This window comes from Diplotaxodon limnothrissa, linkage group LG23 (assembly GCF_057381915.1).
Source record: "Diplotaxodon limnothrissa isolate DT_005_m linkage group LG23, D_limnothrissa_male_GT1.1, whole genome shotgun sequence".
Taxonomy (NCBI): Eukaryota; Metazoa; Chordata; class Actinopteri; order Cichliformes; family Cichlidae; genus Diplotaxodon; species Diplotaxodon limnothrissa.
The window spans coordinates 25,217,147-25,232,958 of record NC_140617.1 but is presented as its reverse complement, the minus strand read 5'-3'; the positions used below and the strand labels follow the sequence as shown (position 1 = coordinate 25,232,958).

General features: G+C 40.8%; 1 protein-coding gene across 3 annotated transcripts in view; it reads left to right on the top strand.

Annotated features, from left to right (window-relative positions):
• Window positions 1-15,812, top strand: part of inpp4ab (inositol polyphosphate-4-phosphatase type I Ab) — an 87,862-nt gene that overhangs the window by 37,587 nt on the left and 34,463 nt on the right. For 2 of the 3 annotated variants that reach the window (XM_085348330.1, XM_085348329.1), the window contains exons 7-14: window positions 3,062-3,173; window positions 3,670-3,760; window positions 7,991-8,138; window positions 10,385-10,515; window positions 10,597-10,701; window positions 10,797-10,905; window positions 12,893-13,079; window positions 13,166-13,381. In XM_085348330.1, coding sequence (XP_085204456.1) covers window positions 3,062-3,173; window positions 3,670-3,760; window positions 7,991-8,138; window positions 10,385-10,515; window positions 10,597-10,701; window positions 10,797-10,905; window positions 12,893-13,079; window positions 13,166-13,381 — 1,099 coding nt within the window. Of the gene's footprint in view, window positions 1-3,061; window positions 3,174-3,669; window positions 3,761-7,990; window positions 8,139-10,384; window positions 10,516-10,596; window positions 10,702-10,796; window positions 10,906-11,142; window positions 11,161-12,892; window positions 13,080-13,165; window positions 13,382-15,812 lie in introns of all 3 variants that reach the window. The other variant, XM_085348328.1, reaches the window with a different exon arrangement.

Below are 15,812 nucleotides of genomic sequence, written 5' to 3'. Positions count from 1 at the left end.
TTCACTTTGAAGACATAAACTGACTGCGAGTGAAAGATTTCTTGAAGCCATTTCTAAGCAACTGCATATTCCAATATCATAATTACACCCCCACTAATATTTGGTTCAAGGTCTCTTAGCATGTTGCACCTCAACCAGACACTTTTCACAGCCACCAGTGAGCTTCTGGTATAATCCTGGCTTATATTTGACAGCTATTCTTGGCAGAATTGGGAGAGTTAAAGTGTTTGGTTTCTTGGCACAATCTTGGCTTTTAAGCTCAGTCCACAAATCTTTTCAACAGGGTTTAGGTCGGGGTTTTGGGAAGGCCATTCCAGAAGTTCAATGTGAACCTGCTTTATCCATTCAAAACTAGTTTTAATGTGTGTTTGGGATCATTATCCTATTGGAACACCCAATTATGTCAAAGTTTCAATGGTCTAGCTGTTGATTTGAGGTCAAGTTAAAGATTTTGGAGGTAGTCCTCCTCCTTCATTATTCCATCCACCTTTTGCATCACCTGTACCACTGACAGCAAAACAGCCCCAGAGCATGATGCTAGCACCACCCTGCTTGAGAGTTGGTACAGGTTTGAAAACATACCTCTTGTCATTGTGGACAAATAGCTCAATCTTTGTTTGGTTTGACCATAAAACCTTTTTTCTAGAAGGCATCTAGCTTGTTGATGTGGGCAGCTGCAAATTGTAGTCAAGTTTGAAAGTGTAGATCTTCAAGAAGGGGCTTTTCTCTTGGTCAGCACCCTTTCAGTCCATGATGATGTAAAACAGGTGTCACTGTGGACAGAGATTTTGGTCTTCCAGCAGTTTCCAGTTCATGACAGGCTCGAGTCTTGATGGTTCCTGATTTGTTCCTGGGCATCCCTACCAATTTCCTCTTATTTGAGGGTAACAGTTTGGATCTTCTTCCAGACCTCAGCAAATCTGAATAACTTGTACTTAAGTACAGTTGTTTGAACCGATGACCTTGGAATCTGCAGTTGTTTAGAAAAGACTCCAAAAGACTTTCCCAACTTGTTTAAATATACAGTTCTCCTTCTTGGATCTTCACTGAGTTCCTTAGACTTTCCCTTAGTTTTGAGTATTGGTCAGTCCAATGAGTTCTATCAAACAATCCTTTTTATGCTGCAAAGAAAAGCTACCAGTTGGACACAATCATGATCACTAACAAGAAGTTAACAAACATGTGCACCCAGTGTTTTAAAGTTGTTAAAGATGCATGCTGCACAATCATTCCACCCTGGACAAGAACAGTTAAAAGAAATCATTAAAAAGACAAGATTATCAATCAATCAAGCAATTTATTTATAAGCAGATTTAAAAACAACACAGGCTGACCAAAGTGCTGTACATAATAAAAAAGTAAAAAGTAGATCAAACACACACAAAGAACAAAACAAAACTCAGTCACAATTAAAAGCTAGAGTGTAAAAATGTGTTTTGATTGATTGATCGATAATATTTTATTCATCCCGATGGAAATTGGGTTAAGGCTGCCAGCCTTGCCAGCGCCATACACCATTTTCAAACAGGTTTTAAAAATGTCTAGTGTTGGAGAGATCCTAATTTCAACAGGCAGACTGATCCAAGGTTTGGGCGCAGCAATCACAAAGGCCCGGTCTTCTCTGTTTTTTAGACTGCTTCTAGGGACAAACTAGAAGCAACTAGCAGCTGACCTAAGAGTTCTATTTGGAGTATTTTTAGTTAACAGATCAGAGAGGTATGCCAGAGCTAATCCATTTAGAGATTTAAAAACAAGCAATAAAATCTTAAAATCAATTCTACAACATACTGGAAGCCAGTGTAAATGAACCAAGGCTGGGGAAAATGGTCATGTTTACGAGTGCCTGTCAAGAGTCAGGCTGCAGCATTCTGAACTAGCTGAAGATGAGAGAGCAGAGCCTGGCTGATACCAAAATAAAGACTGTTACAGTAGTCAAGCCTGGATGAAATAAATGCATGTCTCACTTTCTCAAAGTCAGCAAATGACAAAATGTTCTTAGTTTTTGCAAGGGCTCTGAGCTAGAAGAAGTTGGCTTTTACAACAGAATTTATTTGTTTCTCAAATGAAAAGCTGCTATCAAAGAACACTCCCAGATTCTTTGCAAAGGGATTTCTGGATTTTTCCAGAGGACCATGGTCAACCTTAAGAGAAAAGCGAGGGTCAGAAGGTCCAAATAGAGCAATCTCAATTTTTTGGTCATTTATATTCAAAAGATTTAATGCAAACCATGATTTAATGTCATCAAGGCAGTCTAGCCAAAGAAAGATTACCATGACATTCATGCCCATGATGATTGTGTGTAAACTGCTGACCACAACGGTAAGCAAGAAATAAAAGATGCTTGAATTTTAACTGTACAGAAGAAACATTTCATTTTTATGAAATGTTTCTTCTTACTTTGAAAAGTAAGAAGTGTTGTCATTTATGTATTTACAACATATAAAAGCCTGCTTGTCATTTACTTCAATTTTTTTCTCCATCTTGACACAAAGCCTAATGTGGTTAGTCAAATGAAATGATGTGTGACGTCCTTCCTTTACTTTAAGTGTGTTTCCTGCTAAATTTGCAAGACAAAACTTGAAATGGAAAAAGGATATAGTGACAGATTTGTGGTTCTAGTTTTTAGTGTGCCACTGAAGATCTGCTGAGGATGTTGGATAGCAGAAGGACATGTAACTCAATATAATCGAAATGGCAGTGGTGGGTGGCACTCTGGAAATGAATCATCCGGCTGAGAAGAAGGATATTAAAAAAAAAAAACACAGAACAAACGTGGGCTGAGGAGGGAGACTTGAGGAACACCGCATTTAAAATGAATAGGAAACAGGAAGCAAGTATTAGCTAAGGCTGCTAAAGATGTTCTTTCAGAGAAGAAAGAGCCACTGACTGTAGAAGATCTTTATACAGCCATTGGTAAGAACATAGAAGATTAAAAGCGGATCTCTTAATTTTAACCTAGTTTGCAGAAGGTTTTTTGGCCCTTAAAAAAGCTATTTAGGAATTAAATGATACTAAAAGAATGATTAGCAGCTTTAATGCTGTTTTATGTTCAAATGGGCAGATCAGCAGAGAACCAGCGGGTAGGGAACATCACTGTGGCGGCGTGGCAGATGGAGGAAAGAACAGATCAGAGGATGTCGATGGGACGTCTGCCAGAAAGTATCAACGGCCGGGTAAGAGGCTGGCAGCCACGGGCAGATTTATTTATCTTCCTTGTGATCTGAGTAGATATTTTCCATGATTGGCTAACACTGGCGTCAGTTATTATATCTGCAAGCTCAACAAATGTTCTGAGGTTAATTCAATTAATATAATTTTGCATTTGCATCAAAAGTTCTGATGTTTGCTTGTAAAGAATTTGATTAGACTTGTATACTTAAATATCTCAGACAGACTTCTGAGTGTTTACGCTTCATTGTCTCTCAAATGTTGGTAAAATGCTGCATGTTTGCTCCTGAGCCTTGCTTTCTGTGACTGCATATAAAGCATATATATTAAATGATCATGGTACAATAAAGACATCGCCATGTGGCAGTAAAGTCATTTATCTCGGGTTTGTGTAGAAGCTCTGGGAGTGTGGTGTAGGTGATAGTGGAGAGATAAAGGAAGGTGGATGCTGCCTGCCAGAGCTGACGTAGTGTAATGTTGGTGCTTGTGCTTGTCCTGCAGACGGTGCTGCCTGTCGACGAGAGCCTGACGGAGTCGATGGGAGTCCGAATCAAGTACGCCTCGTTGTGCAAAGATACCCTGCTGCGCTCAGGTGGGACAGCTTTGCTCTGTGACTCGGTGTGTGCAAAGTAGCGTGGTGTTAGTAAGGTTTTGGTGAAGTTTTGTTTTTCTTTCTTCTTAAATCAGTTAAAATAACTTGGCTACATTGTCCTGTACTTTGCTGATATATTTCTAATCAGTTTAATTAAACATTTGGATCAAAATTGTTTAATCTGGTAACTGAGTAAGCATTTAAAGACATGAATGTTAAACAGATCTTCCTGCATTAAATGCCTTCATTAGAACCCTTTCACATAAGCTTAGAGATCAGTCCGTGGATCCCTGGCAACCTCTGGTGGGAAGGAAAAATGTTTAATTCCTGGCTGGTTGTTGAGTGGTTGCTAGAAGCTGCTGCCAGTCACATGGTGGTGCACAATAAAACCTCCGTTAACAAGATGTAAGCTTGTTTAGAAACACTCGTTGTTTACTGTTTGAGTGAAAGTGAAACTCGGATAAACTGTCACACAAACCAGAAATGGCAAAAATTTGCCTTCACTGTAAAAGTTGTGCCAACACACCACAACTTGTAGGTATTTTCTAATTGTTTTTTATTTTTATTTCATTTTGACTTTTGATTTTCAGTTGAGTTTAGTTTCAGTTAAGTTTCCAGAGTGGGTTTTCTTATTTCAGTTTAGTTTCTGTTGTTTGAAAATGTTTAGATATAATGTAGTTTATATTAGTTTCACTGGTAGTTTTAGTCTATTTAATTAAGGTTGAACAGGTTGATCAGGTCAAAGACAAAAAGACTCAATAAAAGTTTTTACCCACCGGCTGTCAAACATACCCTACCTCCACCCTGTTTGAAGGATAACTGCACTGCCAACACTCATTACACTTTATTTATAAACCGTATTTTTATTCATACTATAAAGCAAACCAACATTCCTACCTTTGTAAACTGTATTTCTTATAACCGTATTTATTATAGTAGCAACAGCCCCCGCACACACTGAGTGTGTACCTCACAATGCACCTGCTCCTCAGATTGCATGTATGTGTATGTATATATGTAGGCGTGTATGTGGAAATATGTGTGTGTGTGTGTGTGTATGTGTATGTATGCATGCATATATGTGTATATATATATATACATACATATACAGTGGGGCAAAAAAGTATTTAGTCAGCCACCGATTGTGCAAGTTCCCCCACCTAAAATGATGACAGAGGTCAGTAATTTGCACCAGAGGTACACTTCAACTGTGAGAGACAGAATGTGAAAAAACAATCCATGAATCCACATGGTAGGATTTGTAAAGAATTTATTCGTAAATCAGGGTGGAAAATAAGTATTTGGTCAATAACAAAAATACAACTCAATACTTTGTAACATAACCTTTGTTGGCAATAACAGAGGTCAAATGTTTACTATAGGTCTTTACCAGGTTTGCACACACAGTAGCTGGTATTTTGGCCCATTCCTCCATGCAGATCTTCTCGAGAGCAGTGATGTTTTGGGGCTGTCGCCGAGCAACACGGACTTTCAACTCCCGCCACAGATTTTCTATGGGGTTGAGGTCTGGAGACTGGCTAGGCCACTCCAGGACTTTCAAATGCTTCTTACGGAGCCACTCCTTTGTTGCCCGGGCGGTGTGTTTTGGATCATTGTCATGTTGGAAGACCCAGCCTCGTTTCATCTTCAAAGTTCTCACTGATGGAAGGAGGTTTTGGCTCAAAATCTCACGATACATGGCCCCATTCATTCTGTCCTTAACACGGATCAGTCGTCCTGTCCCCTTGGCAGAAAAACAGCCCCACAGCATGATGTTTCCACCCCCATGCTTCACAGTAGGTATGGTGTTCTTGGGATGCAACTCAGTATTCTTCTTCCTCCAAACACGACGAGTTGAGTTTATACCAAAAAGTTCTACTTTGGTTTCATCTGACCACATGACATTCTCCCAATCCTCTGCTGTATCATCCATGTGCTCTCTGGCAAACTTCAGACGGGCCTGGACATGCACTGGCTTCAGCAGCGGAACACGTCTGGCACTGCGGGATTTGATTCCCTGCCGTTGTAGTGTGTTACTGATGGTGACCTTTGTTACTTTGGTCCCAGCTCTCTGCAGGTCATTCACCAGGTCCCCCCGTGTGGTTCTGGGATCTTTGCTCACCGTTCTCATGATCATTTTGACCCCACGGGATGAGATCTTGCGTGGCGCCCCAGATCGTGGGAGATTATAAGTGGTCTTGTATGTCTTCCATTTTCTGATGATTGCTCCCACAGTTGATTTTTTCACACCAAGCTGCTTGCCTATTGTAGATTCACTCTTCCCAGTCTGGTGCAAGTCTACAATACTTTTCCTGGTGTCCTTCGAAAGCTCTTTGGTCTTGGCCATGGCGGAGTTTGGAGTCTGACTGTTTGAGGCTGTGGACAGGTGTCTTTTATACAGATGATGAGTTCAAACAGGTGCCATTCATACAGGTAACGAGTGGGGGACAGAAAAGCTTCTTACAGAAGACGTTACAGGTCTGTGAGAGCCAGAGATTTTCCTTGTTTGAGGTGACCAAATACTTATTTTCCACCCTGATTTACGAATAAATTCTTTACAAATCCTACCATGTGAATTCATGGATTTTTTTTTCACATTCTGTCTCTCACAGTTGAAGTGTACCTCTGGTGCAAATTACTGACCTCTGTCATCATTTTAAGCAGGGGAACTTGCACAATCGGTGGCTGACTAAATACTTTTTTGCCCCACTGTATGTATGTATCCGTATGTATGCAGGTGTATGTATAACTTGTACATGTCTTTCTTGTGTAAATGCAAATTTGTCTGTGTTATTGTGTAAATACTTAGGCTATTGTGCTTTTCACACTCATGGAGACATGCCAAACTGCCTTTCATTGTTCTTGTAAGAGTGACAATAAAGAGCAATTCTATTCTATTCATATTGTATGCAGGGCATACGTTAGAGGCAAGACCTAGGAATATCAGCATAGTTATTACAATTAAAAAACAATTAAACAACTGACAAAGATAAAATCTAAGGATATGTGCTCTATAATTAAGTTTCTTAAAATTCCTTCAATTTTATATTTTATATATATATCTATATATATATATATATTATTTTAGTTTACGGAAATGTTTTTTCATTTCTAGTTATAATTATAATCTTGAATCTGATTTTTTAGTTTGGGTTGTACTTTTCACAGTTTCACTTTCCCTATGAGAGTAGTTAACAAATTTTAGAAGACAAGTCAGCGTCTTCCAAGCAAAGTTTTGGTCCCAAAAGTGCCCAGCAGCCTCTAGAAACCACCTGGTACCTGGGTGGGGAATACAAATTTTCCCCTATTGACCAGAGGTTGTAAAATGGTTGGATACTGGTCTGTAGCCCTGTGTCACTGAGACCTTAGGGTATTAGGTTTATGTGCATGGAAAACCAAAGGAGAAAGTGTGAAACAAACTCGTTGAAATTAATATTTAATAGTTTTAGTTTAATTTAATTTTAAAGATGCCAGGCAAAATGTATTCTGCACACACTGAATATTTTCTGAGTTAAAGTCCCTTGAGGACATAGTAGTGGCACTTTTTAACTCGCCTTACATTTTCCTGATACCAAATCAAATGTACACTAAGACTGTGATACTTCAAGTTTCATTGAGCGATCTTGTAAGCGTATAAATCATGGGATAAAACCTAGTTTCAATAGCCCCATTTCAGTGTGTAGGATGTAGAGGAACAGAAACGAGCATTGGTACCCTGAATGTTTGATCTGCTTTCTGATAATTCACAGGAAAAAAACTTCAAAAGGGCAAAACTTTGAAGACCCATATCACCATGTGGCATACATGACTGCTCAAAACAAGTTACAACATATGAACGTGAACATTTTTACCTACATCTTTATACCAAGCTAATCTCCGAGCAGTAATTCCGTCTCTGGAAAGAAGTGACTCATTTGGACACTTTTACAGAGCTTCATTAACCCTTATAGTCATATATTCTGAGAGGAGTATGTCTTCTGAATTTCAACCCTGCACCTGTTGGTTTTTTATTTTTTCTCTCCTCGTCCTTCATTTCTCTAACTCACATTTTCCATCAACATGCAGTTGAGTTGTATTGATTGTCCCCGGTGAGTGGGAGGTGTCTGTTTACCTCAGGGATTGAGTGGCAGTCCAAAAATAACGGAAAGCAATAACGTTGTTTACTGAGAAAAACTTTGGTCAGATCTGTCTTCATCTAATCCAAGCTAACTGAATTTTGTGTTGCTTCAGTGTTTGGCGGCACGATGTCGAGGATGTACCGCTTCCCCACCACTGATGGGAACCACCTACGAGTGCTGGAGCAGATGGCCGAAAGCGTCTTGTCTCTAAACATTCCCAGACAGTTTGTCAAACTGCTGCTGGAGGAGGATGCAGCCAGGTACAGCCATGCATGCATTTCTAAAGTTTACCAATAAAGAACATGTTACTTGTTCTTACTTATTCTTCATTTCTTATACTGAATAAACTGAACCTCTGTCTGTAAAACTTTTTTCGCTCCTTGCTTTGTGCTTTTAAAGAATGCATAGTTTCTCAAAATGGGTTCAAAACAGGTTAACACTGTGTAAAATACAACATCAGATGTTTCAACTGCAATATTTATGCAGGTGGAGAATTTTAGCAGCAGCCTGCTTAAATTCTATGAGACGTGGACATCATCACAACTGCTATTTCCTTCAACCATCACCAGAAATCAGATTTTCCCACCATTGCACTGTGAAGTCATTTTGATCACAAAATATAACAATGAAGTTGTTAAATATATTTTCCCTCAACTTTGGACATTACTTACCTCATCAACACTCAACATCTTTAAAGCCTGAGCTTTGACTCATTTCTTTTGTTTTCTTACTTGTTCGTCTTCAGTTTTTCTGTATTTTCCTGCTCTGTTTTCTTCCTCTTAGCTGTACGCCACTTTGGTCAGCTCTTGTTTTTAAAATGTGCTTACAAAGAAACTGAATTGACACGACTAATAAAAAAAAAAAAAAAGAGGCAAAACTAAGTTCCTGCAATAACCAACAGGAGACCAATGATGTGTAAACTGACTTCGATATGGCTTACTGGTCAGTAGTTGGACAGTGTTTGCAGACAAGTGGGTGTCTTGTCTGCAAACACTGCTGCTGAGTACAGAAATCGGGTTGTCATCAGTGCAGTCACAAAGAGGTTTTTGTCGCACACAGCTAGCAACCACTTGCCAACTGGTTGGGAATACAGTCTTTCATAGGCTTGTAACTGGTTTCGAGGCCTTTGTGATGGAGGCCAAATGAATATAACAAAACAAAAATTAGCAGAGACCTAAAATGCATGCTTTTGCACCATTATGGTTTATCCAGTGTTCCACTTCATAGATGCTCCCAACTCGGCGGTCTCGTGATTCATCTTCATAACCGTAGACAAGCTTGTGAGCTCAATAATTGTTTCAAACCTTTGAGGGGTTAAATATTTAATACATAAAGAACAAGAATCTTAATTTTAAATTTTTTTATAGCTTAAACTTCATAATACCCAGTTTGACCTCTTCAGATGTTTTGTTTTCTCTACAGCAGCTTAAAACCCAAAGAAATGTACTTTATTGCTTCATTAAACTTTGTGTCCTTAGTTTCTATGGACAAAATTTCTAGTCATAGCCAGATAGTTGGACGATCTCAATTTTGGTGGCCTCAGAATATCATCTCTGCTTTTTCTAGATGATTCTGTTCTGTTGGCTTCATTGGGTAGAGGTCTTCAGCTTGCACCGGGATGGTTTGCATCTAAGTTGCAGAAATGATAATGAGCACCTTCAAGTCAGAGGCCATGGTCTTCAGCAAAGAAAGGGCAGAGTGCTCACTCCAGGTCAAGGATGACTTGTTGCCTCAAGGGGAGGAGTTTAGTTACCTTAAGGTCTTGGTTGAATGACGGATTGGGGCTCTGCTTTGGTGAAGAGAGAGCTAAGCATAAAAGCAAAGTGTTTGGTTTATCGGTCAATCTACCTCCCCACCCTCAACTATGATCGCAAGCTTTGGATAGTGACAGAAAGAATGAGATTGCAGATAGAAGTGACAAAATAACCGTTCTCTGAAGGGTGGACAGCCTCTGCCTTTGTAATAGGATGGAAGAGTTCAGTCATTGGGGAGACATTTGGATTAGAGCCACTGCTCCTTCACATCAAAAGGAGGCAGCTGAGGTGATTCTGGCATGTGATTTGGATGCCTTATGGATACCTCCTGGGTGAGGTGTTTCCGGCATGTCCTGTGGGGAGGAGGCCCCAGGGCAGAGCAGGGCTCGGTGGAGAGATTGCATCTCTCAGTTGGCTTGGAAATAATTCAGTTTTCCCCCAGATGAGCTGGAAGAGGCGGCCAGGAAAAGGCAGGTCTGAGTTTCTCTGCTTAGACTGACCAAACCCATGACCTTGAACCTGGATGTATAGGAGAGGGAGGATAAATGAAAGGATGTTACATTAAACCAAAACAAGCAACAAATTATCCCGTCCGAGAAGCTGAAATCAGAGAAATTCCTTAAATTATGGAAATTATTTCTGATTATGGATAATTGCCACAGCTCTTATTGAAAGTCATTTGAAATGCATATTGAAGCGAGCGCAGTACTTGATGATTCATTTTTTCCTCTTTCTAACTATTCCGTCTGCAGGGTTTGTGAGTTGGAGGAGTTGGGAGAGTTGTCCCCCTGCTGGGAGAACCTGCGGCGGCAGATCGTCTCTCAGTACCAGAACATAATACTCGCTTACCAAGAGACACTGTCTGACCTCAGTGAATACAGAGGTCAGTGTACGTGCAGGCCCGAGTACACCTAAAAGAAAAAGTTAAAAAGATAACGACTAAGCTTCTTCGTCTCTTTGTCAGGCCCATCATTCAAAGCCAGTAACCTGAAAGCAGACAAGAAGCTGGAGTTCATGCCCACTAACCTTCACGTTCAGAGGATGAGGGTGCAGGATGAGCTGGGTTTTGGTTAGACACGAATACAAATTATTAAAAAACAAATCTTGCTGTGATTGCACGCACTTCTTGTTGTGCCTTTAAAACGTCCTTGTTTGTCTTTCCAGAACAGACATATGATGTGGTAACAGTCGGCGCCCCGGCCGCTCACTGCCAGGGTTTTAAGAACGGCGGTCTGAGGAAGATCATCCAGAAGTTCGAGGAAGCAAAGAAACAGTAAGTTGAGCACAAAGTGGGGCGTCACATAGGAAAATGAAAGAGGTGGGGGGAAGCAAGTTGCGATGACCTCTGCTCCTGTTTTGGGTTTTTATATTTTGCTTTATTCATCTTGTGATTTGTATTTAAACAGTTGTTTTTTTTTTGTCATCTTTGTTTCTTCAATTTCTGCATTAATCCTGCAGTTCCCTTTTTATGGCTTCCTCTTAATTTTGTTTTTGTTACTTTTCCGATCAGCGTATATGAGGAGGAATGGTGAGTCGTTGCACTGCTTTGCTTGTTTTCATTTGACACTTCTAAAAAAATACAAAATAAAAAATCACACTTTCATAGATCCTTAAGATTTGTACAACAATGTATTTTCAGTTTTAAGCTGGAAGAATGGGGTTTTGCATAGCTTATTATGTTAATGCAAAGAAATAACGGCACGTGGCGCATCAGTCTTAACAGTGTTGTGTTAACTAATATAGAACTAAAATGTGTGTCGTCTTAAAGCGAGCACAAGGTTTGTCACAAAGTTGTTTGAATACTGCTCACTTTATGAATTCAGTCATCATTTTAAAGTCCATTAAAACATGTTTCTGTGCTTAAAAAGTCAAACCCTGACAATATTAAAGAGACATTTTTAAAATTCTTCTACATGAGATGGTCTGAATTTGTGAAGCGAGTGGTATCGTTCCCCGTCCCTGGCGTTTATTGAAGTCTGCTCCATGTTGTCTCTCCGGTCCATTAAGAGCAGGCATGTGCATGCAGACACTGTATGTTTGTACATCTGTGAAACACTAAAGTTAAGAGTAGTGGGTAATGTCTCTCACTACGTTTTTGAAACAGACCCTCTGAAGCTTGATTTAGACTTCTGCAGGAAGTTTACGTTCTAACTTAAGACGTAACCGAAACCCTTCTTAAACCTAAACAGGTTGCTGCTATAGTATTCTGTTTCCAGTTACAGCGTATATTTCCTGCTGAAGCATATTTCAGACATAAGACAGAAACATTACAAAAATATACACCTACAGGCCACTTTATTAGGTGCACCTTGTCAGTACCGGGTTGGACCTTCAGAGCTGCCTTAATTCTTTATCGCACAGTTCAGCAAGGTGCTGGAAACATTCTTCAAAGTTTTCGGTCCATATTGGCTTGATGGCATCACACAGTTGCTGCAAATTTGTCAGCTGCACATCCATGATGTGGATCTCCTGTTCTACCAAATCCCAATGGTGCTCTGTTGCACTGAGATCTGGTGACTGTGGAGCCCATTTCAGTACAGTGAACTCATCCTCATGTTCAAGAAACCAGTTTGAGATGATTTCATCCAACCGGAGGCAGGATGGATCCATGCTGTCATATTGTTTATGACAAATTCTCACCCTACCAACCAAATGTCACAGCACAAATTCAGGCTCATCAGATCAGGTGACATTTTTCCAGTTCTCTGTTGTCCAGATTTGGTGAGCCCGTGTGAATTGTAGCCTCAGTTTTCTTGTTCTTAGTTGACAGGAGCGGGACCTGGTGTGCTCTTCTGCTGTATTCAGAGCTGCTCTTCTGCATACCTTGGTTGTAATGAGTGGTGGCTTATTATTGCCTTCTTATCAGCTGGCTGGCTGGCTATTCTCCTCTGAAGGCATTTTTACCCAGTGAACTGCCACTCACAAGTTATAGCCTTAGTTTCCTGATCTTAGCTGACAAAAGTTGGATCTTTATGGTTTTCTGTGGTTGTGGTTGTCTGACAAAGTCCTAGTAGATCAGCAGTTTGTGAAATACTCAGACCAAACAACCATTTAAAGTCAATTAAGTCACCTTTCTTCTCCATTCTGATGCTCAGTTTGAACTACAGCAGGTTGTTTTGACCATAAATGCATTAAATTGCTGCCATGACCAGTTGAACAGATGTACCTAATAAAGCACCTAATAAAGTGGCTGGTGAGTGTAGAGTATCCTCAGTCCCAGCTCGGATACAGACGTGTCTGTGTGTCTTTGTTCCCTACAGTAGCGCCCTCTCCAGCTCTCAGTCCATCATCTACATACCCCAGGACATTGTCCGAGCCAAAGAGATCATCGCCCACATCAACACGCTGAAGACTCAGGTCAGCTACTACGCAGAGAGGCTGTCTCGAGCTGCCAAAGACCGATCGGCCAGCGGACTGGAGTGGACGCTCGCCAGTCTGGCTGATAAGGTACAAAAAGTTTTTGGAAGTGATGTGACGTTACGTGGGGACGCTTCTTATTTCATCATATATCATTCATACCTTCTTCCTTTCAGACCCGTCAGCTGGTGACAGTGTGCGACTGCAAGCTGCTAGCTTCAGCTATTCAGGCCCTGAACGCAGCGCGGCCCGAGTACATCGCCTCCAAAGCGTCTCCTTCAGCTGAGTCCGAACAAGTAGTGCTCCGCAACGACCAGGACACACTGACAGCAAAGTACAGCGGTCGCAACAGCCGGTCTTCACTGCATGTGGACTGGCACGAAGAGGAATGGGTGAGTTCATCAGCAGTTTTTGGCTGTTTTTTGATTCCAGATTTATTTATTTATTTATTTTCGCATGAGAACAAATGAGCTTCTTGGCACGCGTTGTGCATACAGCTTAAGATCTTAACTACACTCTGTACCAAGCTGGATGACAACCAGTCTTCAGAAGAGGACACGCAGTTTGTAATTTAACAGATTTCCAACTGAAAGTAGAAAAAACAGGTGAAACTCAAAAAGGAGAAGCTCTGGGTTCATTTTTCAATCTTTTTTTATTTTTAGCCATCTGTTAGCTAATATAAGTAAAACGCAGTATCTGAAAAAACACGTGAGTGGTGGTTAAAGCTTCAGGATGCTTATAAGTGAACTTTTGAGCTCATGTTATTGAAAATATATGCACAACTACGCATCAGAATATTTAAATGATTATCCTTTAACAGTGCCAGTGTTAGGTTTGTAGCATAAACCTATTCGCTGGAACGTTAAGACAATATAATTACACTGCTAAGCAAGACACAAATAGGCAAAGTTCTTCATGTTACTCGTGCACGGGAGAGAACCGGACAACCGCTCGACTCCAGTTGGTCTCGTCCGTCCTCCTGTAACACTGCCCTTTTATTGAGGTTACATGAATATGCATAGGTTCATTAACATACGACGTCTACATACAAACAAAGAGTACCTTGCCTGTGTGTATGCGCGTGTGTGTGTGTGTGTGTGTTGCTGATCAAAGGGTTAAACATCCTTGGTCAGGAAGAGGGTAGCCTCCCCCTCACCCTAGATGGTTCATCCTAGATAACACGGTGAGGAAGTCCTGCAGTTCATCTAAACAAAGAGCACTTAGACTAGAACAGACGTAGCTACGTTAATCCTACCATAAAACAATAAGACACGGTATGACCTCTCATGCTCCCAAAGTGCTGTCTAATACACACAAAGTTTGCAGACTATCAAGGATCAAACCCTCTACCAATCTACAACTAATTACAAAACTCTAAGCATATATAAGTAAATATTTCTAAGCATAAATGACAATCAACAATACAAATCTAACATTTCCCCCCTTTTTGACCTTTATGCTTAAAAAGTTCCCAGGTATGAATACCTCATGTCTGACAGTTTCAATGCAAACCTTTTTATACTCAGCATATGTCAAATCACCCTAAATTACTGAAAAGGTACACAGTTTAATAAATGTATTAGCAGTTACCCCATTCATTGAGCTCATCTCATGGCAAACTACATCTTACGAGCAACCAAAGAAATTGTTAATTTAATAGTGAAACTAAAAAAGTAACATTTTCAAAAACATCTCAGCTTGGTGGTGCTTCCTCCGGGTGTGCACATCACATGTCTCTCTGCAGAGTGGTTTAAGCTCTGCAGGGCGTCATGAATGTCTCTTCCAGTTGTTTCCATCACTGTCCATAGGACCAGAGTCCAAATGTATGTAGAATAGACATTCAAACATACCAGTTGGTTTTGTTGTTCGTCAACATGGGTCTCAGCTATTTCCAAGCTGCAGACCTCTCAGCACTCTAGTTTTATGGCCTCTTACCAGCCCCCATCACCTGACTTCAGACCTTCGTCTTGTGAGGGGGATATTTATGACTCCTTAATTGTCCACGCTCTGCAGAGAAACACCTCTGTGGAAAGGGTGCAGGGTTCAGTTGTCTTACTGCTGTTATGATCCCAGCAGCCTTCAGAGTGTCATCGTATGCACAGTATAGTGGCACAGCATTAGGTGATGTTCATAGGAAACTGCTGTCATCACCACCATAGCTTCTGGTTCCTGTGCTTTCATAGAATCATGATGTCATCCCCGAACTCCTTCTGCGCTGTCGATGGAGCTTGGCACGCTCCCCTCATCCCACGAGTTTTCATGTTCCAACGCTGCTGAAGGTTTAAGGCAGAGCACGTCGTACACCTTAGTTGTCTTCCTCAGCGTCAATATTGAATCTTTCATTTTATTTAAAATCTCCTGGAAGCTCAGTAGCACAGCTCTCTGTGTGATGTCTGCTGTGCTGAAGATGATCTCTGATCCTCCTGAAGCCTCTCTCCTGGCCTCAGCTCCCATCTTGTGGACGATCCTCTCCTCTATTTTGCAGGCAGTTTCATGGTCCTTGCTGTGGCTCCAAGGTCTGATCTCATGATGGGCCCCAACCAGCTTGACCTTTGACCTCAACCACTGCCTGGCTGTCGGCTATGCCTGGAATGGTTCACGCTTCTCACTGGGCCTCTGAAGATTTCTCAGGAGATTACTGCTGCACCTGTATTTCCTTGCTAAGAAGAAAAACTTCTATTTGGAGAGCATGTCAACAATCATCAAACCACATTCTTTAGTTCAGTGAACTTCACTTATAGGCCATCAAAGCCTCATCTGAACATGGATGCACCACTTGCATAGGTTTAATATTTGTAAATAAAACGGCTAATCACACAAATC